Here is a 24958-nt window from a genome sequence, read left to right as displayed (position 1 = left end):
GGTGGGGTTGTGAATTTGTATGACTTTCCTAATCGAGAACTTGGCAATGGGTAGGAGGGGCTTTGACAATGTGCCCTTCCTTTGATGCTAACTTCTACTCGTGAGTTCTAAAGAAATAATGAGGGATGTGGCCAGAGGAGTACACACAAAGATGTTCATTGCTAATAATGGTGAAAAATTGGAAATGACCTAACTGTACAACGTGAGGAGGTTGCTTTTAAAAAAAATCATGAGCTATCCATACAATGGATACTAAGGCACATTAAAAATTATGCCGTAGGAGAATCTTTAATAATGTGTGAAATATTTGTGATGTGTTATTAGGTGGAGAAAAAGCAGGTTGCAAAAATATGCCATTTTTGTAAAATATTTATATATGTGCAACAGACAAAGATAGGAAGAATAGGTTCTAAAGAGACAGCAGTGATAGTTTCTTGGGTATTTTTCTTTTCTTTTTTTTTTTTTTTTTGGTGCTTTTATCTGTAGTTTTTCTACAATGAGCAGGTATTTCTGTAGCCGGATGCTTAAAATGATATTTGAAGAATAATAAGCTGCCATGCCTTCTCAAATCATCTCTCTGATGGTCCTACTGGGCAGAAACAGAGTCTTATTCCTGGAGCCTCCTTGCATAAAGCTCATGAGATGGGAGGTCCTCAATGATCTGTTATTGTGGTTGGAATAATGAATTCACTATATGGTCGTGGAACCCATAAATATTTAGCCACCATGGGTTTTCTGCCTATTCGGAGTTTAAGGTCACAGATCTACATGACTGACATAACTAGGTGTAGAATGCGTGGACACCATAATAAGACTGGCAAATGTGTTTACAAAATACCCAGACTCGTTTGATGTTTGGTGAGAACAATGAAGATTGTTGGGGGATGGGGGAATAAATATGAAGAGCAGAACTATGAATATCATACTATATGCCACAAGCTGATTGCTTATCTTATTTAAATCTCACAACAACTGTATGTGGTAGGTATGATACCCTATTTTATAGCTGTGGAAACCAGGATATGGAGGTTCGGCCACCCAACCTTTCAACATCACGGGGAGAAAGAAGATGTGTTTATTCAGCAGAGAGCCCAGTTTATGATTGGGATGGCGGAGGTAGAAAGGGAGATGAGGATGGAGAAGGAAGACCTCTACATTTATAGCATGGTCCCAAGAGTCTTTTACCAGACTGGTAAACATTTAGCTTGCTGGCTAGGGAAACGGAGAATAATTTTAATTACCCACCTTCGAGCCCCTGGGGATGATGTTGATATAAAAATGAGGATTCTAGGGTGTCCTTATAAATCACCCTATAATCAACCTCACTTGCTTTGTGACAAGTGGTAGAAGCTTTGCAGTAATATATAGCACGGATGTGCCAGAGAGTAAATTATACAGAACCCTAGAATCTATCCTCCTTATGATCACCACTCAAAAACATCTAGACACTTCTTTGTTTTGGGGTGATGTGGAAGAAGGAGAAAAGCAGAGACTTTGGGGTCGGACAGACCTCTCTTCAAACCCTGGCTCACCATCTGTGTAGCTGTGTGATTTTTGTCCCTCATCCCTGGCTCTACCTCGAGATACCTATGGAACTTTCACACTTTTAGGGAAATCCTGCTTAAATCGGTCGTCCCAAACACCACCTGCTATACTGGAAGCTATCATGGGGAGCTCTTTAGACCTGTATTAGCCAGGATAATGCTAGCTGCTGAAACAAACAGCCCCCAACTCTTAGTGGCTTACAACCATACAGGTTTATTTTCTCCCTGAGACAGTCTGATTGGATGTTTCAGTGGACTGTGCTAGGAGGGGATTCAGGCTTCTTCCACTTTGGAGTCTTCCCTCACATCCTCTGCGTTCAGCTAGCAGATGAACAAAGAGAGAGAGATTGAGAGTATGGCACAAGTCACAAGTGGCAATTTATGGCCATACCTGGTGCTGGCTCAGGGCACTTCCTCTCACATTCCACTGGACCAAACCCCATCACATGACCACAACCTCTGTCAAGGGGAGCTGGGAAAGACAGACTATGTTTGAGCCCAGGAAGAAGTAGAAAAGGTGGACGTGTGGCCTGCCTGTCCCACCTACCTGCAGCAATCACAGGTAGTGTAGGGCAGAGAGTGGAAAGTCATCCGGATGAAGCCCAACAGAACTGTAATGGCAGCTGTCCAGGGATTGGTGCCTGACGGAGAAATCTGGCAATCAGAGTTTTCTTGATCCCTACAGGTTTTAAATGGGGCCAGACCTTATAGGATCTTAGATCAAGTATATCTGATCCTGTCTGGCTGTTTTAAGCTGTGAAACGGGCAGCACCAATGAATGTTAGAAATGGACAACATCGCGAATGGCATTGCTCTGGGCCCCTGTGCTGAATCAACCTGACACACCGTGCCCTCCGCTTTCCTCCTTTGCATTTTGTCCCACATCCTCCTGCTTTCAGACCTCGTGATTCATTTTCCCTACTTTCAGTTCACTTTACCTGCTGGGCCAGATACTTGCTGTCACTTCTCCGCCTTTGACCTTTTTGGCCAGAATCTGGAGTCTTTCTGACTATAGTGGCATGAATTGCCTTAGATAAAATAGGTCACCAGGTCTAGCTTGGTCCTAGGAGTCAACAATCTCAGTAAAGGTCCTCTTATGCTATGCACTCCATTGAGTCCCCTGAACAAAAAAGAAAGCTAATATTTGTGTTTATGTATTTAGGAGGATTGAAGCTTGTGTTAGTGAAGAGAATGTCATTTTCTTTCAAAAGATTTAAGGTCCCTATATGAGGTTAAACAATGCTTTTACATGGCTCTGAAATCCTTTTCTTTTTTTAAAGATTTTATTTATTTATTCGAGAGAGAGAGAATGAGAGATAGCACGAGAGGGAAGAGGGTCAGAGGGAGAAGCAGACTCCCTGCTGAGCAGGGAGCCCGATGTGGGACTCGATCCCGGGACTCCAGGATCATGACCTGAGCTGAAGGCAGTCGCTTAACCAACTGAGCCACCCAGGCGCCCTGAAATCCTTTCCTTAAATGGTATCTTTGGGAAAGCAGGATTGTTTTTATTTTATTTTTTAAAGATTTTATTTATGTATTTGACAGAGAGAGACGGTGGGAAAGGGAACACAAGCAGGGGGAGTGGGAGAGGGAGAAGCAGGCTTCCTGACAAGCAGGGATCCCGATGTGGGGCTCGATCCCAGGACCCTGGGACCATGACCCGAACCGAAGGCAGATGCTTAACAACTGAGCCACCCAGGCGTCCCAGGATTGTCTTATTTCAATCAGGTCTGATTTATTGGGTCTTTTGTAGCTAGTGCACTCTGTATCCTAAGACATTTTGCCTACCAAATGTCGTGAAGTCTCTCTCATGCTTTCTTCTAGAAGTTTGATACTTTTAGCTTGTCTTTAAGATTTTATTTTTAAGTAATCTCTATACCCAATGTGGGGATCAAACCCACAACCCCGAGATCAAGAGTTGCACACTCCTCCAATGGAGCCAGCCAGGCGCCCCAGGTCTACGGTGCATTTTGAGTCTATGTTTATGTATGGTGTGAGGTATGGGTCAAGGTTCATTGTTTTCTGGGCACCTGAGTGGCTCAGTTGGTTAAGCATCCGACTCTTGGTTTTGGCTCAGGTCGTGATCTCAGGGGTGTGAAATGGAGCCCCGTGTGGGGCTCCAGGCTTAGTGGGGAGTCTGCTTGAGATTCTCTTTCTCCCTCTCCTTCTGCTCCTCCCCATGCTTGCACGCGTACGCACACTCTCTCTTTCCCTCTCTCTCAAATAAATAAATCTTTTAAAAAATGAAAAAGATTCATTGTTTTCTACATGGATCTTCATTTGATCTGGCATTGTTTGTTGAAAATACTGTTCCTTGCCGCTTGAATTACACTGGCATTTTTGTCAAAAATTATTGGAATGTATATGTGTGGGGTCTAATTTTGGATTATTCTATGTCATGGATCTGTGTGTCTATCCTTCTGCCAATGACACACTGTTTTGATTTCTGCAGCTTTATAGTAGGGCTTGAAATCAGGTAGTGTACATCTTCTGCCTTTTATTTTTCTTCCTCAAGATTCTAAGATCTTTGCATTTCTATACACCATTTTTAAAAAATCTGGTTGATTTTTTTTTTAAGATTTTATTTTTTTGACAGAGAGAGACACAGCGAGAGAGGGAACACAAGCAGGGGGAGTGGGAGAGGGAGAAGCAGGCTTCCCGCAGAGCAGGGAGCCCAATGCGGGGCTCGATCCCAGCACACTGGGATCATGACCTGAGCCGAAGGCAGACGCCCAATGACTGAGCCACCCAGGCACCCCTCTTTTTTCTTTTTATTAAAAAGATGTATTTATTTTAGAGAGAGCAAGAGAGCAAGCACGAGTTGGGGGGAGGGGCAGAAGGAGAGGGAGAGAGAGAGAATCCTCAAGCAGATTCTCCATTGAGCGCAGAGCAGGGCTTGATTCCGGAACCCCAAGATCATGACCTGAGCCAAAATCAAGAGTCAGATGCTTAACTGACTGAGCCACCTAGGTGCCCCTCCGTATACATTTTAAAACTGGCTTGTCAATTACTAGAAAAAAAAAACTGCTGGGATTTTTAATTGGATTGCACTTAATCTATAGATCATCAGAATGAACATCTTAACAATACTGAGTCTTCAATCCATGAATAGGGTACATCTATTTATTTAGCAACTTAATTTCTCTCAGCAATGTTTTCTAGTTTTCAGGGTACACAGACTTGTGCATCTTTCATTAAATGGATCCCTAAGTATTTTTGTGTTTTGATGTTATGGTAAATGTTTTTTTTTAAAGATTTATTTATTTATTTGAGAGAGAGAGAGAGAGCGAGAGAGCACCAGGGAGGGATAGAGGGAGAAGAGAATCTTAAGCTAAGCAGACTGCACTGAGCATGGAGCCTGACATGGGGGCTTGATCTCATGACCCTGAGATCACAACCTGAGCTGAAACCAAGAGTCAGTTGCTCAACCAACTGCACCACCCAGGCGCCGCAGTAAATGGTTTGTTTGCTTGTTTGTTTATTTAATAATTTCTATGCCCCATGTGGGGCTCAAACTCACAACCCTGAAATCAAGAGTTACATGCTCAACTGACTGAGCCAGTCAGGTGCCCTGGTAAATAGTATTTTTAAAAATTTTGATTTTCAATTGTTTGTTGCTCTGATTCATTATTCCAACATTTCACTAGACTGGTCCCTCAGTCCTGCCACTCTACCAGCTCCTGCGTCATTTCTGCATCTGGTTTAGTTTAATTTGCAACACTGCAGTGTCTGATTGGAATGAGGGATGAGCACTTTGGAGGAGTTGAGGTTTGCATCCTGGATGACTATGCTTGGAGGTTCTCTGGCTCACCATCTGACAGGCTTCATTCACAGAGTACCATGTCCGGTACTATGCTAGTTGTTAGTGAGAGGACTCACAGCCCCTGCCTCAAGGAACCCAGAAAGTTGTAGGGGCAAACTGGAAGTATAAAGGTGTTCAAAGTACAAGGTTTCCAGATGAACAGAGAGCAGGAGGTCCCAAACTCAGCTTTTGAGGGGATTGTCAGGGAAAACTACATGGAGGAAGGGTCAGCCTCAGACACATTGTAGAGGCCCATCCCAAGCCTGGTGGGCGGCTGGCTGGCCAGCTTAATAAACTAAACATGAATTCTCCCAAATATGCATATAAAAACTCCAACAGCTGGCCCACATGTGAGAGGCCTTTCTGTAACTCTGAGCAAGACCCCACAGATGGTCAGAATACAGATAGTTCTGGTCCAGCAGAAGGCAGCTGTGAGTTCTCCCAGGTACCTACCAGAAAAGCCAAAAAAAAAAAAAAAAAAAAAAGCCCTAAGATGATGGTGTCTAACCTCAGACTAAGATATCCTCTTGGCACTGACTTTGGGGATGTATTAAAAAGAAGTGGATTGCTAGTGGTCTGTTTACCTTCCCACTTCTTGCTACATGTTCCTTCAAGATGCTAAGGGGTGGAAAAAGTTGATCTAAGCTGTTTAACCAAGACTGCCTCCTCTACGAGTCACACAATGTCATCTTCAAAGGAAATCAGAATTTTGTTTTGCCTGTACCCAGTCCTGCTTAGGGTTCCAATGACTGGAAATTTCTGAGACCCAAAAGGAGCCTTATTGTTTTGCATGAGCTTACCCAGAATGCATGGCTGTATGACCATCTTCTGGTTGCCTTTTTTTTTTTCCCCCTATTCTCCACCATCCCTTTCTCTTTCTTCTTGAAACAGTACCCAGATTTCCCCCCATCATCAGGGACAGTTCCCCTCCCCCATGATCCCTGCCAGCCTCAGGGGTGGGCTCATGACTGAGGCCAAGAGCATGGTTGAGACTGCTGAAGGAGAGGGCATAAAATAAGAGATAGCCCACGATTGATCCTCAAGGGACCCTGTCATTTAGTGGTTGTGTAGAAGACAATGAGTCTGCAGAGAACACAGGAAGGAACAGTCATAGAGGTAGGATTAAGACTAGGAGAGTCACGCAATGTCATGGAAGCCAATGGAAGAAGGTACTTCAAGGAGAAAGAAGTGACCAATAGTGTCAAATGATCCTGGGGAGTCAGAGAGAGTGAGGGTTGATCAAAACCCACGTTTTTTTTTTATTTTTAAAGATTTCATTTATTGGGCGCCTGGGTGGCTCAGTTGGTTAAGCGACTGCCTTCGGCTCAGGTCATGATCCTGGAGTCCCAGGATCGAGTCCCACATCAGGCTCCCTGCTCAGCGGGGGGTCTGTTTCTCCCTCTGACCCTCTTCCCTCTCATGCTCTCTGTCTTTCATTCTCTCTCTCTCAAATAAATAAATAAAATCTTTAAAAAAATAAAGATTTCATTTATTTATTCATGAGAGACAGAAGGAGAGAGAGAGAGAGAGAGAGAAGCAGAGGGAGAAGCAGGCTTCCAAGGAGCAGGGAGCCCGATGCGGGACTCGATCCCAGGACCCTGGGATCATGACCTGAGCCGAAGGCAGATGCTTAACCATCTGAGCCACCCAGGCGCCCAAAACACACGTGGTTTTGACATGGAGGTATGGGTGACCTTGGGGTCATTTCAGTGGAAGAGTGATGGAATAGAATAGGAAGTTAGGAAGTGGGGGAGAGGAAATCCTGACAACCGTGCAGCTGTGGGAGGCAGGAGATGGGCAGTAGGCTAAAGGGAGTGTGGCATTCACGTAGGCTTCTTTTCTTTTTGTTCCCTTAAACATAAGATGGGAGACACTTAGGTATGTTTAGAAGCACAGCAATCCCCTAGTTGAGAGGAAGTAGTTGAATAATCTGGGGAGAGGACATCATGATTGAAGTGTAAGTTTCCTGCGAACAGAATCCCCAAGAAGGAATATTGTCTATAGCATTTCCCAAACTTCCTTGATGGACCGGAGAACTCCCTTCATGCAGTTTATTTTGATTGTTGTTCTGCAGACAGCACTGAGGCCCAGCTTAGGGTAAGGGCCCATCCCCAAATTGATGAGTATGACCAGGGCCATACTTTGGCTTCAGCCAGTCAGGATCCTCCCCTCTTGAGCCGGGGATGGACTCAACTCTACCCAAACTAAAGGTCTGAGAATGAGAAAGGGCTGAGTTGCAGAAAAGAGAGAGTATGCGTAAGTGGGAGATACCCCAGAGCCAGCTGAATGATGGGGAAGATGGAATCACCAGGTGGAGTTCCTTCCTTCTGATACTCTTGGTAACAACATCCTTGAATCCCACTGAAACTGTAGTATATGGAGTTAGAATATTCAAGGAATGTGGTTTACACCCCTTGTCTATAGAATTCAGCGTGGCGAGGGGTTAAAAGCTGACTAATTCTAGGGTTCTCTTGTGACTCCAAAGACACGGTAAAACATCCAAAACCCTGTTAGTAATCCAAGAAGATCCCCAACTCAGGAAGCAGGCCCAGGCTTGTTAAATCAGAGGTGATTTAGTTGCTGAGCGAGCCCCAGTCCCCTGGGATAGTGTGCCTTTATGAACCCCATTATTTCCAGCTGTGGGGACTTAATTGAAGAAGGAAAGAGAGAAGCCATGTTGGGCAAGCTTCAGGGTAATGCCTGCTTTAATGTGTCCTGTATTAGCTGATGAGCATCACAAAAGATTCAGTGTACAGTGGAAGGTGGTTTCTCTGAGGTCCTCAGGATTGCTTCTTCTTTCCCTGGGTGATGGTACAATTTAGCTCAGGGCTTCCCTCCCACTCTGCCTCAATTCAGCAAACACTTATGGACACCTACTATGTGTAAGTTGCCTTGCTGTGTGCTGGAATGTAGTAGCATCATCTTTTGGCACTGACAAAGCACTCTCCTACATTTGACCTCAATTTAGTGATTCTCAGAATAGACTCTGAGTCAGAAAGACCAGAGTGAGGACAGATTTATCCACGCATTATCTGTGTGACCTTAGGCAAGTCCTTTCTGAGCCTCCGCTTCCTTTTCTATAAAAGAGTAGTAATAGAAGCTCCTAGCTCAAAGGATTGTTGGGAGGAATCAGTGAGGCAATACATGGAAAAAGCTTAGCACATAGTAAGCACTCATTTTTTTTTAAATATTTTATTTGTTTATTTGACAGAGAGAGAGAGATAGCGAGAGCAGGAACAGAAGCAGGGGGAGTGGGAGAGGGAGAAGCAGGGAGCAGGGAGCCGAGCAGGGAGCCCGATGCGGGGCTCGATCCCAGGACCCTGGGATCATGACCCGAGCCGAAGGCAGACGCTTAACGACTGAGCCACCCAGGCGCCCCAGTAAGCACTCATTTAAAAGTAACCATATTTTGTTGGTCGTTCTTGGTCCACGTATTCACACAATAATCCATCCTATGATGTCGATATGATCTCATTTCTTAGACCTCCACTGAGCACCTTTTATGTTCCAGGTGCTGAAGACCCATAGTATCCAAAAGAGCATTTAGATACAGAAAAGGAGGCGTCAAAGGAAACTCAGAGGAAGCGAGAGCACCAAGAGAGGTGCGTCAAGGAGAGTGGCCAATGCAGCTAATACCAAGGGGTCAGCTGAGAGCTGAGGCCCCATAGTGACCACTGGCTTCCGCAGGTTGGCGGGTGGACCCAGACTGATTTGAGAAATTGGAGCTGATGTGAGAACAGCAGCTACAGAGAACTCTCACAACATTTTGATGTGACGAGGAGCAAACAAATGGGGAGGCGGCTGTAGGGAGACGTGGGATCAAGGAGATTTTTGTTGTTGAAACTTTTTTTTTTTTTAGGATACAAGATATTGGAGCGTGTTATGTTAAGCAGGTGGGAATGATCCAGTACAGAGGGAGACACTGATGTTTAAGGAAGGAGGAATCCAGGGTGCAAGTGGAGGCGTCAGCTCTGATAGGTGCACAAACCCTTCACTCAAAAGCCGGAAGGCAGAGAACGTAAGGTGCGCAACAGGTGGTAGAGCAGAAGGTTCTGATGGATTCTGTCATGTCTATGAAGTATGAGGCAAGCGCATCTGCTTCGAGTGAAGCATGAGAAGGGGACCGGGGCGGAAGACTGAAAGATCACGCTTGCAGGGTAGCAAGGGGAACTGAATACAGTGCGGAATTAGAGGAGGATTGCTAGCCAGGGCTCATTTGAAATCTGTGGACATCAAATTAAGTGACACCGGTCACCTTCCATTTCCCAGCGATGTTCAGATGTTCCGATGCAGGCAGAGTGTAGAGGGACTAGCGGGGCTTAACTAGGTTTGCACAAGTTAGAGGAAAAGAGAGGGGCAAAGGGTTAGTGGTTTTTGCAAGGAAGTGAGTGTAGTGATCATTGCTAAGCTGGGTGAGGAGGGAAGTGAGCATAAGACGGAGGATAAATACAAGGATCTGGCAGGGTCAAAGGTTTGCAGGGCTTGACGAGGTTGAAGAAATGCTTGCAAGTGGTACCATAGTAATGAGGTTAAAGTCAGACTTGAGACATTTGAGATGGAGTTTTCTGAGACAGTGGCAATTTGGGTTAGAGCAAGTCCAGGGTAAGACCGTGGGAGTGGATACGCAGGGTGGAAGGAAGGAAAAAACTCATTGGTAGGGAAGAAATCAGTGGGGAGTCAATACTATTTCTGATGGATTATGCATATGGATGCTGAAGTCATAAAAAAAGGTACTGGAGGGGAGGAGGTTAGTTCATGAGAGCAAAAAGGAAGGGTGGCAGGTGGAAAATACTATAGCATGAACTTCAAGGGGGGTTGGGTTTTTGAAAGAGGAGGGGAGGAGAAACTGTACTAAAAATATTTATGGTGCTTGTCTGTCTTGGATTCTGTTGGGATTTGAACTATGAAACACAAAAATAATTTGCCATTTAAAAGAGCAAGCTGATGCAGAGAAAGAGGGACAGAGACCACCAGGATGGACCCCAAGCAGGCTGAAATGTGGAGGGAACAGGGCTATAAGCAAGCTGAGGATGAAGGACCGCAAAGAAGGAACATAGCAGATGCATCCAAAGAAGCAGAAGTGGGGCTGCATGAGAGAGATGGTGTAGCCTGCCCTCTTCTATAATATAACTTAACTTTCAGAGCAGGGGCAGGGACTCCGTGCAGGGAAACAATGGGATCAGACCTAGGGTTATGAATGTGGGCTTTGGCTGGCTTTGAACTCATTAGTTAAGATAAGTTAAGATCTCGAGCAAGTGACTTAAGTTCCCTCATCTGTGAAATGGGACTAATAGTACTGACCTTACAAGGTTACAGTGAGGATTAGATGAGAATATACAGGTAATGCATTTTGAACGGCAAGGTTCCCTGTCAATCTTATTTTCTACAAATAAACAATTCAGGGTTATTTCTTTCCCAAACCTTTCCCTCATGCCCTGATCCCCTGCCTTCAAGGAGGGATACCACCTTCTCTTGGTCCTCTTTCTACCTCTCCGGTCACACCTTCTCCGTCTCCTTGCTGGTCCCTCTTTACCACCTTTACCTCTTCTCTCTAAATTCATCTCCTAAGTCAACTCACCTAGCTATCTTGCACCTTAAGTACCTTAAAATAGCATTTATTAGCTGACAGTTCTTATAGCAACTCCAAACTCTTCCCCAGCTATAGACTTCCATGTCTGATTACTTACTAGACATTTCCATTTGAACCTCCAATAGGCATCTCAGAGAACTTGCCCCAAACTGCCTCTTACCCTCCCCCACCAAAACAAAACCAAACCAGACCCTGCTTCTCCTACAATCTTCCATAGACCAATAAATGGCAAATCTTTTCGGTGTTGATCATCTTAGCATCATGCCTGACTCCTTCCTTCTCGAACCCACCACCAAGCCATCAGCCAATAACCAGAATGGGATTTTCCCTTGCCCCCCTCTGCAGCTATTTACCCAGTGAACACACACAGGGACTGTCCCCATTGGGTCTGTGCCCTTGCTGGTTCTTGTCCTTCCCTCTGATCTAATGTTACTTTCTAAATTAGCCTCCGGGGGCCTCACTTCCCTAATCTGCGGGCCAATTCCCTCACTGTGAGTTCCCTCCACATCTCTAATCACCACCTGACACTATGTTTACTTCATAGCTGATGGTCCTCCCCTCCAACAGTTGCAAGCTCTGCAAAAGCATGCACTGGGACTGTCAAATTCACTGCTCTATCCTTAGAGCCCAGAAGAGTGCTCAGGACACAGCAGGTGCTCAATAAATGTTTACCAAGTGCAAGAATTCCTAAGTGCCACTCTCTTCTCTGAATTCCGGTTTACACAAGCCTTAAACACTTACTTGTATCGATTTTTATGCCCCTGGCAGTTTTTATTTGACTGAGGATGGGGGGGGCCTAGGACAACGGGTGTGTGGCCATAATTCCGCCATTTGTGCAACCCTTTACAGTTTACAATCCCCTCACAGGTGACCTGATTTGATTCTCACAAAAGAGAGTGAACACTAGCCAGGCAGGGTAGGTATTACCAGCAAGGCTTAAAATCCCAGTTCTCCTGCCTTCTAGACCAAGCTCAACGGCTATGTGTTGAATGGAGAGAGTGAGAGGAAAAAGGAAAAAAAAAAAAAAAAAGAGTCACTCTGTGGGAGTGAGGCAGCCCCACTGGCAAATACGCTGGTTCTCTGTAGCACATCTCGCAAACGCCTAGCATTTATTGGTCCAGTTTCTAATCTCTACCTGTGCGAGCCACACAGCTACCGCAGCAGGTAGCTTCTGGGGGCATCTTCCCCGTCTTGTGCACCTCTGCTTTCTTTCGGTGCCTCCAACAAGGCCTGGTATATGGTGGCTGCTCAGGGCGTGGAGTGGCCCGAGACGCCTTTTTAGGGATGGGGCTCCGGTGCGGCGTCTTGCTCCCGGTCCTCCATGTAGCAAGCGGCAGGCGCCGGGACCCCACCTCGGGTTCGCGCTGCCGCTCTCTCCGGGATGCGCCCGCCCCGCGGCAGCACCAGTTCCGGGTCCGCGCGGGAGAGCGCGCGTGCACCGGGCGGGGAGGGCAGGGCCTGACCCCTCCCAGCCCCAGAGCCTTCCGCGTCCCGCGCCCGGGACGTCCGCGCGCACGGTCCCCGCAGCCGCCCCCCCTTCTGCAGCCCCAGGGCCCGAGGTGGGGCGTAGGGGCGGGCGGAAGCCCCCCCTCCGCGACAGTCCCTGCGTCCCGGGCCGGCCCGCCCACCCCTCCGGCCGCTGCGCCCCGCCCCCGCCCCACTTGCAGGCCCCGCCCCACACTTTCCCCCTTCGGAGCTCCTCCCCCCGCGCGGCGCTCCATACTTGGCGATCGCCGCGGCCTTGCGCGCTCATTGGCCGAGAACCGGGTGCGTGGGGGCGGGCCCGGGCCCGGCCGGGGCGGGGAAGGAAGGTGGCGGCGGCCCGGCGCGGGGGGAGGGGGGCGCTGACCCGGATGATTCACTCCTGGGCACCCGGGGAAGTGGAAGCGCCGGGCCCCTGCTGCTGGGGGGAGAGCCACAGACGCCGGGACCGGGACCGCCGCCGCCGCCGCCACCATGGTAAAGGCCCGACGTCACTCTCTCCCAGGCCGGGGGGCCCCGCCGGAGCTCTCGTCTCCCTTGTCCCCACCTCCCCCCACCCCTAGCCCCGGGCCCGGGCAAGGGTGGGTCCCCCGGGTGGGGGGATGGGTGGGGTCCCGGACCCAGGTGGACACCTTCGCTGCCGTCTCAGGAGGGGGCTGCCGGCACCGGCCGCTGGTCTGGGCAGCGACCCTGCCTCCCTCTCCCAGCCCCCGCCCTTGGCTCAAGCTGGAGTCCCACTGTCCGCCAGTCGGTCAGGGTAGTCTCCCCTATAGCCCAGGCTAGACCCCCCTGGACCGTGGTCCATTGCCAGGCACCCCCTCCGCTCACCCAGGGGGCGGTCCCCCTTCCTCCTGCCTACGGCCCGGGCTAGGTCCCCTTTCCCCGTCCCCACGGCCGGGGTAGGCCGTCGTTTCTCCCTCCCGTGGCCCAGGCTGGGCTCCCCTCCTGCGTTTCGGGTTAGGCCCTCTGTTCCTCATCCGTTTCTTCTCCATGGTTTCAGGTCTGGACCCCAGTCAGCCCCTACTCCAGTGGCCTCAGTCTAGATTTGTTTCCCCGCTCTTCCGTGGCTTCAGCTTGAATCTTCTCTTCCCCCTTGGCCTTGGGTCTGGACCTCCCTTCCTCCGCCCGCGGCCCTGGCCTGGACGTTAACCCCCGCCATCCAATTCCCCAGACTTCTCACCGCTCTTAGTGTAACCTGCGTCAGCTCCCCTCGGTCCCGGGCTCTACCCTCCTTCCAGGGCCCTGCTCTCTGCCCTGCCTCTGACCCGTGTGGTCCCTCCCCTCTATCCGGGAGAACCTTTGCCGCCTCTGGGAAGCGAGGGGAGCTCCTCCCTGCCCGAGGGAGGAGGAGGGTGGTCCCGGGGAACAGCCTTGGCAGGTGGAGGGTTGCCTCCTCTTGGGGAGGCCGCCTGGGAGCGAGCGAGGGAAGGGCGGGCACCTGTGTGCCCGGAAGGCAGGAAGGCAGCGCGGCGCTCTGCAGGCCCTTTCCGCGGCCGCTGCCTCCTTGGCGAGGGTGCGGTGCCTGCGGGGCGTCGTGCTGGGGCCTGAGTGGGAGCCGAGAGATGAGGGTGGGGGGAGCCGACAGGACAGGAATGAAACGCACAATCGCCCTTGTGAGGCTGCAGCCCTTGGGGGGGCCGCTGGGCCGCGAGGCCAACATAGGGCCTGGACACAATGCACCCCAGCAGGCGCAGCCTCCCTTTCCCCCTGAACTGTCAGCTCGTGAGGGTTGGAACTGCTGATTATGGAGGTGCCTCGGATCAGGTGAGCCAGATTTCCGAGAAGGAGAGAGAGCATGAGAGAGCGAGCGAGCCAGCTAGTTCCGCTCGTGGTGTTTTGATAATGACGGCCTGTGCTCTAGGTTCTCTGCATGGCTTGAGGTTTCACCTAGGCCTCCTCCACAAGTTCACTTACCTCCACTTTGCAGCCTTCTGCAGGATAGGCTCACCACCCAGATTGGAAGGGCCAGAGGGCTTCTGCCTTACATGGTCAAGGAACCTTTGGAGATGGGCTAACCGAGCTCAGGCCATCCACCTGCTCCTTCTGCTCAGTGCTGGCAAGTGTTTGCATGTGAACTTTGGGCCCCGAAGTGTTTTGAGGATCTCAGTTTCTTGTTTAATGAAGTGTTGTGGCTGCTGAACCAGGATGACTAATTAAGAGTGGCTAAGTTTTTTCTTGCTGCCTTCCTGCATATTGATTTAAAATGTGGCTTATGCCATTTTTAATGCTATTGGACTTCTACAATGTTTGTGTTGTCTGGAGGTGGCCCCACCCCAGGCCTGGGTGAGGAAGTACTCCAGGACAGTTTTGGGTGTGAACTGTGAAAGTGGAGTGAGGTTTTATAAATTTGATCTTAGGGCAAAAGCAGGACAATGTGGGTCCAGTGGCCAGGTGGGACTGCTTAGGGCAGCGTATCTGGCAGGGAGGGGCATCTTGGCTTAGTCCTGATTCTCCAAAGGTAATGGGAAATGCCCATCATGACCCAGGAGGAGGACAGTGACATATGCTTCTCAGGAGTCCTGTATTTGGGTTTCATTTGGACAGTCTGAAAACTGTGGAAGGGATGGAGGAAAAGGTCTAACATTTCTTGAGGACTGCTGGGTGCCTGGCACCATGCTGAGCAGTCCACCTGTATGAGCTCCTTTAACCGGCATAGAGCCCTTGGAGATAGTTGCTGTCCTCCTTTTACAGGTGAAGCTGCTGCTTAGGACATGGAGTAACTTAAGGTGTTGCTCGGTCGGTGAAAGCACATCTGGCAGGCTCTAACCTCCATCCTCCCCATTGTCCCAGGCTGCTTCTATGGCGAAGATAGAAAGGACACTGTTTAGAAAACAGAATAATGGGGTACTCAGGGATGGCAAGGGAGAAGCCGCGTTTACTGACTATTGGTTGTGTTCTGGGTCCTTTACATAAGAGATCTCGCCTAGCAGTGCAATAGTCAGATGGTGGTAGAGGCATATCTGGCTCCGGGCCAGGGCATGAGCTCGTTGAGGGCAGGGGGTTTTCTTTTGGGTTTTCCATGGTTGCACCCCTGGGGCCTAGAACATCACCTGACACTGAAGGAAATGGCTTGGAGTGCTCTTTTTTGGGGTGTCTATATGTCCGTGAACTCAGCCGCTTTGATTTTCATACTTGTTCTCTCAGTAACTTGTTCTTAGTATCCCCTAGGCTTATAAGTAATATCTGACTGCTTATTGTCAAATTGATCCCTTACATGGATACTCTAATAATCCAGACTAGACAGTTGCGCTGGGACACGAGTGGTGGTGTGGGGTTGTACAGTAGGTAAATGAACTAAGGCCAGTGTGGTTTTTATTTTCAGTAGGTTTGATGGTAGAGAAAACAGCTAGCTCTCTGTTATCCATGGAGGGAAATAGCAGTTTGAGAATCTGAAATGTGTTGGACTTTGGAGTAAATTCCATGATTTTTGTTGGCTTCAGTTAAGTGCACAGGCAAATGAAATTTATTTGCCTGCATTCCCTTAGTAGGTAACAGTCTTACTGCTGTAAACTCTTTACAGTTTCAGAGCACTTTTCCTTACACAGCTGTAGCTTCTAACTCGGGAATGAGTGTTTCAACTTTTTTTTTTTTAAGATTTTATTTATTTGAGAGAGAGAGAGTGAGAGAGAGAGAGCACAAGAGGGGAGAGGGTCAGAGGGAGAAGCAGACTCCCTGCTAAGCAGGGAGCCCGATGTGGGACTCGATCCCGGGACTCCAGGATCATGACCTGAGCCGAAGGCAGTCGCTTAACCAACTGAGCCACTCAGGCGCCCAGTGAGTGATCTAACTTAAGAGTTCTGAGTCCCGTGCCAGCTGGTGGAGCTGTAGTGGTGAAAGGACAGGCAGACCCCCTCAGGAGTTGTGCTCCAGGTCACAGATGGTTTTGCTTGACAGGAGCTGATAGGAGAAGCCTGTCGCATTGTTGCAAGGTGAAACAATTTAGTTGACACTGATGCATCTTGGCTGGGCTCCCGGTGTGGATGAGAGACCCGTTCAGCCCAGACCCCACACTACATACAGCCTGGTTCATTTAAACCCAACTAGCCTTTTCGGTGGAATGCTTGAAGAAGGTAGCCAACAATCGATAGCTTGAGACTGAGATGATAAATTATAGTTTGAAAGCAGATATTCCTATTTATAACTCGGAAGTCCAGTGCTGCTTTTATATTCCATGGGGGAGAGAAGAGGACCCGTGACTGACAGCCCAGAGAGATGGGAGCCTGGCAGGTACATAGACCGTCGAGACTCCTGCTTCCCAGGCTGGGGAATGCTGGCCAATAGGCAAATACAGAGGCACCTTAGCGGGGGTCCCGGAAGCTACAAGATAAGGTTAATTTTGTGTATGTTAAGTGTCTTCTCTGCACAGCTTTATGTTGACGCAATGATGAACAAGACAAGGGTCCATCCCTCCACAGCTTACATTGTTGCGGGGGGAATGTCGCTCTTACCTAAATTTAAGGGGGAAGAGCCTTGTTGATGGGAGGGCAAGCCATTTGCATGAGACGTGGCAGGAGATTTAAGAGAAAGTGGGGGCTTGTGCCAGGTTTCACCCCCAGACCTTTAGGAGTGTGTCTGTTCTTCCCGCTGCCGTAACTGTGGAAGCGAATTGCACCGCACACCGCCTGTTTGTTCCTCTGCGCACCAGCAGCCCTCGTACCCGGAAGTGTAACCTTGTGGCGCCGTGGGAGTCCTGCCCTTCTGACCTGCGTAGCTGCCACTGATGGAGGATCTACTGTGATCCAGAAACGTGGCTTAGATGATACCTCCTCCCCCATTTTACTTACACAGAACCTGAAGCTTGAGAGGTTGAGTGACCCATGTGAGTGGCGTGCCTGGGACTCAAAGCTAGGTCCCTCTGACTCCTGTGCTGGACACTCATTCTGTGTCTCAGAAGCTGTGAGCAGAAGGGTCCGTAGCGCAGGATCTGGGCCCGTTGCTCTTTGCAGCAGATCCCAGCATTGAGAGTGGGGCGTGGAAGGCCAGAGGATGCAGTTGCAAGGTCACCCACATTAGGACCAGCTAGAGCGATGCCATTTCTAAACCTAAGCTTTTAGAGAGTTGTGTTTCCATGTAAGGAGGTGGAGATGTACGTTTTTAGGGCACCAGCCACATGCGTGAACTCTGCTCTGCTAGGAGGATCCGTGCCTCAGCCCCACCAGGACGGCTCAGCCTTCGGAGGGAGGCAGCACAGTATAAGCAGTTAGGACACAGAGCCAGACTGCCTTAGGATAATAACAGGACCTCCTCATAAGGCTTGTTTTGAGGATTAAGTGAGACCGTACGCGTGAAGTCCTTCCAACAGCATCTGGCATGTAATTATATACTCATTATTATTATCCTTATCACCATATTCAGACAGTGTTCAAAGGGTATGTGGTGAGTCCCTCTGTTAGCTGTTAAGTGGAGGAACTGGGTTTTCTGACTCCAGATATAGACCCCTTTCCTCTACTCCTGACTGCCTGCCAGAGTTTGCTTGGCCTTGAACCAGTGCAAGGTGTGGGGTGGTTAGCGGGAACCGTGAACGAAGAGCTTCCCTGATAGAGCCCGAGGCTCTACTTCACCCCAAATAAAGGCTCCCTGTGCACGGGACACTGCGTGTTGTCACAGCCTGATGCGGTCTATCTCCAGTTTGGATGCCTTGTCTGTGCCTGGTGGAGCCCCTTGTGAACTGAGTCCTTGCGTTCTTCCCAGGCTGGAAGAAGAGAGTCAGGGGGACAGCATGTGAGCTCCGTGACAGCAGGGCCCTTGTCTCTTTGGTTCCCACTAACCACCCCACACCTTGCACTGGTCGCCTGAGAGTGAATGTGTGGTGAGAGCTGAGAGTGGTTGCCCTTTGTTTGCTGCCTGCTCCTCGGAACATGGGCTTTGGAGTTGGGCGTGTGTGGGTTGGAGTCCTGCATCTGCCACTCAGCTTGTGATCTGAAGTGGGGGTTCTCATCTCCCTCGATCTCAGTTTCTTGATCTGTAGCGTGAGGGTAACATTTTATAGGGATACCGGGAGAAGGGGAAAATTGTAAGCACTTAATCCAGTGCTTGGCACACAGTAGGTGGCAGCTATGATTATTAAGTCTTATCCTGCGTACTGGAATTAGTAAGGGACACAAATAGCCATAATCCCTGTCCTCTAATCCAGAAAGCGACACAGGATGCTTCCAAAACGTTGAGTGCAGCAGGAAGGACATAGTATAGAAAAGGCTTAATTAGCATGGGGAACTTGTCTGCTTGGCCTGCATTCCACTTCCTCCAGGAAGCCCTGCAGACCACTTCAGCCCACAGGCAGCTTGGGTGGGGGCTGGGTGTGAAGCCCGGCAAGACTTTGCCCAGGCAGAAGGACAGGGTGGGGTGCAGTCAAGGAGAGGCCATTCTAGGCACTGCCTGGAACAAAAGCACAGTTCAGGGGTACAGTCAGCCTTGAGTTTGGAGACCAGCCACAGAGTAGACAGAGTGAGTGGGGGGTGCCTCAGTCCCGGGAGTCAGTTGGGGAGTGCCGGAGTTGCTAAGCTAAGGAGTTTGCATTTGATCTGGGACAGTGTGGAGCCAGTTAAATATTTGACGGGGCAGGTAGAAATTTGAGGAGGCTGGCAGAGTTGTGGTATTTTAGGAAGCGTCATCTGGCTGTGGTGTGCACAAAGGCCCCGAGAGGTGAGAGGTGAGAGATGGGAGGGAGGCATCCGCCAGCACCAGTCTATGGGGTTATGAGGGTCCCAGCCCCTGTGAGGCCATGGGTATGAAAAGGAACACATGGTTGAAAAAGATAAAGATAGGAAAGCAGAGTGAGATGCCATGATTTACCGCCTCTGGAGCTGCGGGGGATGCTTCTGCCCCCAGAGCTCCCTGGTTAGGCATTCTGATAGGATGCTTATCATTGATCCAACTGCTATTTCTGGTCAGTTTAAATCCTAGACAGTAGTGTCTGCAAAGCCTTGATATCCTATTAACAACTGAGCAGGGATTTTAGTCTGGTTAGCCCAGCAGTCCTGTACCTGCGGGTGGCACCCAGTTCTCCTCTCCCGCGGCCTCAGGCTCTGGGCAGACAACCTCCTAAGACAGCCAGTCAGCCGAGGGGGGTGGAGGCTCTGCATGGTGGCTGGAATTTTTTTTTTTTTTTTTTTGAGATTTTATTTATTTATTTGACAGAGAGAGACACAGCGAGAGGGAACACAAGCAGGGGGAGCAGGAGAGGGAGAAGCAGGCTTCCTGCGGAGCAGGGGGCCTGACGCGGGGCTCGATCCCAGGACCCTAGGATCACGACCCGAGCCGAAGGCAGACGCTTAACGACTGAGCCACCCAGGCGCCCCTGGAATAGTTTTTACTGACTACTTTTTTTAATACCCAGAGCAACCCTTTGAGGCAGGTTCTCATGTTACCCTCATTACGCAGGTGAGTGAGAACCTAAGCCTGACTCCGCAGTCTGACCCCAGAGCCCATGCTCTGGACCCTCCGCGCTGCTGCCTCTGAGCTTTTTTTCCATCCAGCCATTTGTTCCATGGATGCTCACGGAGCCATCAAACAGACCTAGTAGAGTATGAGTCTTACGTGGAGGAGGCAGATGGAGACAGGGAAAGCTAAGATTCTGACAGCCTGGGGCACAAGCAGAACCAGCGTGGTGGAAGTCCACAACGGAAGGGCTTGAGCTTCAGGGAGCCACTCGCTTTCCCTTCTCCCTTCTCCCTGCTTTCTCCTGGTCGCACCCCATGTCTGACATATCTGGAAACCTGTGGAAGGGAGTCTTCCTCTGCAACTTTCTAGTGATAAGTCTCCAGTCCAGTAGCCCTATTTCTTTCAAGACATCAGCCCCAGTGACTCGCATCGACCTGCCCCAGGGTGGAATGAGTCTGTGTGTGGTAAGTGTAGATGGTGCCTGGCACTCGGTAAGTACAGCAGGAGTGTTGGCCATGTCCTGATTGTTTTATGAATATGGAGGCTTGCAAGGTGGTGGCTCACGGAACCTCCCAGGGTTCTACTGAGAGCCCAAGAAGTGGAGTCCCCTGCTAAAGGCTGGCAGTCTTAAGGGCTTGCTGCCTGGTGTTTTCTGGCCATGAGGATCTTACCACACTGCAGACTGCCGGCAGTCGTTGCTCCTGGCTCAGCCCCTGAACGTCCCCACTCACCGCTTCAGCTGCTTGAGAAGGCTTCCTGTTCAGCCCTGAACTCCTCGGGGCCCTTCAGAGCTAGGATCTGCTCAGAGACCGTTATGTTAGTATTATCTGGGCTTAACTGTTTCAGAGGTTTCTCTAAGATTCAGGCAGAGGACGCACTCACCATTTACCAGGTGAAATGTCTTTAAAATATTAAGGTTATGAAAAGATGCTTTTGCATGTACTCTTTCTGCTGGGCTGAGGAGCAAGCAGCCTCCCAGTGGAATTGTGTGTTTTCTGGTGGTAGCAAATGCCCTCATCCTTATCTGCACCCGTGATCAGTGGACGGAGGGTTCGGGATTGGCTCACTCACAACACAAGGTTCTCCACAGTGAGGCTTTGGCCCTGAAAGGGGTATGTCTTGATTTCACAGGGATGGGCTTCCTGCATACAGAGTTTTGTGCTAAAAAACTGAGAGGGGAAGCTTTTATCCACCACACCCTCCTGGTGAAAAATCTGATTTTAGGCACTGTGGTCACTGAAGAAGATACTCTTGAATTTCTCTCTGTCTCATCTCTGGCTTTGATTTTTTTTTTTTAAATTTAAAGATTTTATTTTTATGTAATCTCTACACCCAATGTGGGGCTTGAACTTAGAACCCCAAGATCTAGAGTCGCATGCTCGCGACTGATCTGGCTTTGTTTTTATCAGTCCTTTCCTTCTCTGCAGAGCACAACTTGTCTCCTCACCTCCTGGGCAGCGTATGGTTGCTGGAGCTGGATGTGGACCCGTCACTGAGGAACACACACCCCTCCACAGCAGGGCCGGACTCTTTGCTCTTTCAGAATGTCCACCACCGGCTGTCCTTGCTACCTTGCCTATCCTCCAGTCCTGACAGCTCCTGTGTTCAATCTCTTTCGGCCGTGGCGGGTGTGGACCTCTGGTCACCCTGAGATTTGAGCCCTCTGGCTTGGCCTTCAGGAGCGCCCTTGTGCAGCGGGAATTGGAGGTGCCCGAGTCAGCAGTCTTCATCCCGTAGGTTATTAGGTATTCCCTCCTGGGTTCTCCATGAGTCTGGAAAGTGCCTGCCTTCTGCCGCTGTCTCTGCTGTATGCGCACAGTCACTGCCTTTAATTCTCTCAACCCAACCCTATGACGGTGGTTTTCTCATTGTCCCGATGAGGAAACTGAAGCTCAGAAAGGTTTAGGAGCTTGCTGAAAGGCCCCCAGCCAGTTAGTGGCAGAGTTAACGTCCCGACGCGGGCCCATCCCACTCAGAAGTGCATGCTTATCGAATTCTGCCATCCCGCCTGTCCCGCATGGACTCACCAGGGTGCTTATTTTATAGATGAGGAAGCGGAGGTTCACCTGCAGGTCCAGCCATGGTGGCTGAAGTCTGGGTTTACACCTTAGAAGGTTTTGTTGGTTCAGGCTGTTAAAAGGAAAGTGGATGGATCTTTCTGAGCTGTGGTCTCTTTTTGGAAAGCTACCTGCTAAGCCTTCAAGTGGCAGGTAGGTCTTAGCCTGCCGTCAGTAGGCTCGCGTCTTGGCTTTTTGCGTAGGACAGTGGTTCTTTGTGCATATCCTGGTGATTGTGACAGCCTCCCACTGACAACTGTTGGTTGAACAAAACCTTGCAGGACTCCCTTGGCATTTTCCTGTGAAGCCCCAGCCCGGCCCTGGGCGCCACACGCACGGCGGGTTGCAGGGCCTCTGAGGGGAAGAAGCATGGTGGCCCATTTCAGTAGTTAATTTGACCTTGAGAAGCTTCAGTTGGTGACCCTCACAAAGCCTCAAGTTGTTTCTTATCCTTAGGAAGGAAGATTGAACGATAAGTGCCCCCTCAGTGTGAATGCCATCGCAGTGTTCTGCTCTCCCCGGCACGTGGGCCATTGCTCCATAGTGTTTGTTGAACGAAAGAATGTCTAGTAGGCCCTTAGCAAATGTGCGTCTGGCTGTGAGGAGTTAGTGTTGGGTTCCTCCTTGTCACTGTCACTTTAGGTAGAGGTGACAAGAACGGAAGGAGCTGAGCAAGGCCCCCCTCTGAGATTGGGTCAGTGCGCCCTTCAGCTGTTCAGGCCACCCTGGTGTTGAAGGTTGTCTGAAGGCACTGGTGGGATCAAGGCTTGGTGGGAACAGTGATCCTAATGGCTCTTACCTTCGCTGGTGGCTCTGCACGGGGTGGGCACTGAGCACTTGGTGCAGAGTCACATGACCGGCCTGGAGTTCCTGAATGATCCCGGGCAGTCTGGATTCCGGAGCGCAGGGGTGGTGAAGGGCAGGGTCTGGAGCCCAAGCTCAGATCCCAGCCTGCAGATGTGGGCGGCTTCCTTCACTCCCTGACTTATTTTCCTTGTTTGTGAAATGGTAAAAATGAAAGCATTTCTGATGGATTTTTCGAGGGTTAAATGAGTTAATAATACATGTGAAGCCCGACACGGTAACATTATTATTGTGGATATTAAATTAGTAACGAGATGGTGGTGTTATCCATGCCATGGACTCTTCACGTGCTGTTAGAGCCGGAAGAGACGTCAAAGTGGAAACTCCCTTTGCTTTGTGTTGGAAGGAGTTTAGACTTTGTGTTGCGGCTTATCTCGCAGGGAAATGTTCCTTCTCCCAAAGCTCACCGGGAAACTCTGTCAGTTACAGGCCTTGCCCTGATGCACCTGACTATCCATGAACAAGTTGTTTGAAATGGTGCTTTTGTTCCAGGTTATAATAAAAGTCACTCTTCTGGAAAATGTCTGAGGTTTTTGTTTTTTTTTTTATTTTCCTTTCTTTCTCATGGCACGAGTGGCCAACCGTGGAGTGCCAGTCACATTTGGTATCCAGGGCCTTGAGGGGAGCAGGGCATGGTGCTAATCAGTGATGCTTGCACCTCGTCATTCCTACCCCCTTGCACCCCCACACTGTAGTTATTTTCTGAGCCATTTTCTTCTCTTCTGAGAGGTTCATAGGTGCTCCCAGCTCTGCTAACCAGTGCTGCATTTGTGAGCTGCCACAGACCTGCAAGACTTCACTGCCTCGGGGGCTGAATGTTTTAAGGGCATTTGTCGATTTTAAGGTAGAGTGTTGGGGTTTAGGGAGAAAGGAGGCAAGATAAAAGAAAATGGGTGGATAAAACACTTGTTGGAAGGCAGCCTGGTAACGTATAGTGGAAGGAGACTCCTGGCTCTGATTCCTACTCTGACTGCCTATGAGCTGTGTGAGCTTGAACTAGTCATAGTCACTTCATCTCTCTGAGCCTCAACTTTCTGAGCTGTAAAATGGGCATAATAGCTGCCTCTTCACAAGAACAGTGTACGTGAAGTGCTGTCGTTCAGGCCTCCTGTGTAAGCAGTTAATACAGATTCATTGCTGTCTTTAAGAACTTCATCATTCATCATGTAAATTAGCACCATTCCACGGGGAAGAGAATTGAGTTGAATCTAAAAATCCCTGGATTGAGGAAACCATCTATCTAAAAAGCAGATGTAATGATGACACTGAGGGGAGGCCCTGACTTTCTGGCTTCCAGGGGCCTTGCTCTTGGACCGGACAGTCCTCTGCACATCGGCTTAGAGGATTTATCATGCATGGGGAGTTGCACTGGGCCAGCCCGTGTGCTGAGCACTATGGATACCATCTCAGGTAATCTGTACCATAGCCCCATTTTGATCGTGGACTCCCAAAACGTTTTTGCAGATATGGAAATGGAGGCCTAAGAAGATAAGAGGTGTCTTGTACAAGATCACACAGCTAGCAAAGAACAGAGCTGGTCTTTAAACTCGGTCTTCTGACTCCAGGTTCCAGCCGTTAGTACTCAGGGAAGGCTGGTCCGAGGATGTTGTTTTTGTGTACAGAGGAGTCTTTATGCTGATGGTTCTAACCAATGTTCTTTAGTGCTTTTGTACATTTTGCAGTTCAAAGCACACTGTGTGTTAGATGGCTGCCCCTGGTTCTGCTTTGATGACTTAGAGTTCATCTTAAGATGCTGCAAGAATGAGGGATGCCTGGGTGGCTCGGTCAGTTAAGCGTCTGCCTGCGGCTCAGGTCATGATCCCAGGGTCCTGGGGTTGAGTCCTGCCTTGAGCTCCTTGCTCAGTGGGGAGCCTGCTTCTCCCTCTCCCCCGCTCGTGCTTGCGTGCACTCTCTGTCTCTCCCCCCCACCCCCACCCTGGCCTGGCCCAAATAAATAAATAAGTAAAATCTTTTTTTAAAAAAAGATGCTAAGGAATGAGCTTGCAGTGGTTGTGGTTTTTCATTTAAAAGGGAGCCTTGTTTCCCACATAGTAACTGCTAACCTGTAGTCAGGGTTTGGAATCACTGCTGAGACCCTGAGCGCCCTATAGTCTTTCTTTCTGCCTGCCCTGTCTGCTCTGTTCTGTGCACATCCAGGTGGACTCTGAAATAATGCAATGTGGGGATATAATAGCTGTTATATATATATGACCAAGCTAGCATTTGAATTCGGGACCAG

At 49.5% G+C, this 24958-nt stretch overlaps 1 protein-coding gene across 4 annotated transcripts in view; it reads left to right on the top strand.

The window, feature by feature from the left end:
* Nucleotides 1-12744: 12744 nt before the first annotated feature.
* CAPZB (capping actin protein of muscle Z-line subunit beta) overlaps nt 12745-24958 on the top strand; it is a 132238-nt gene continuing 120024 nt past the window's right edge. Inside the window, exon 1 of one of the 4 annotated variants that reach the window (XM_027615314.2) lies at nt 12745-12895. In XM_027615314.2, the coding sequence (XP_027471115.1) occupies nt 12893-12895 (3 nt within the window). In that variant the 5' untranslated portion in view covers nt 12745-12892. Of the gene's footprint in view, nt 12896-14052; nt 14183-24958 lie in introns of those variants that run through there. The other 3 variants (XM_027615333.2, XM_027615296.2, XM_027615305.1) reach the window with 3 other exon arrangements.

The sequence above is a fragment of the Zalophus californianus genome, chromosome 4 (genome assembly GCF_009762305.2).
Source record: "Zalophus californianus isolate mZalCal1 chromosome 4, mZalCal1.pri.v2, whole genome shotgun sequence".
NCBI lineage: Eukaryota > Metazoa > Chordata > Mammalia > Carnivora > Otariidae > Zalophus > Zalophus californianus.
The sequence above is the reverse complement of the archived record's forward strand: the minus strand, read 5'-3'. Positions and strand labels throughout refer to the sequence as shown.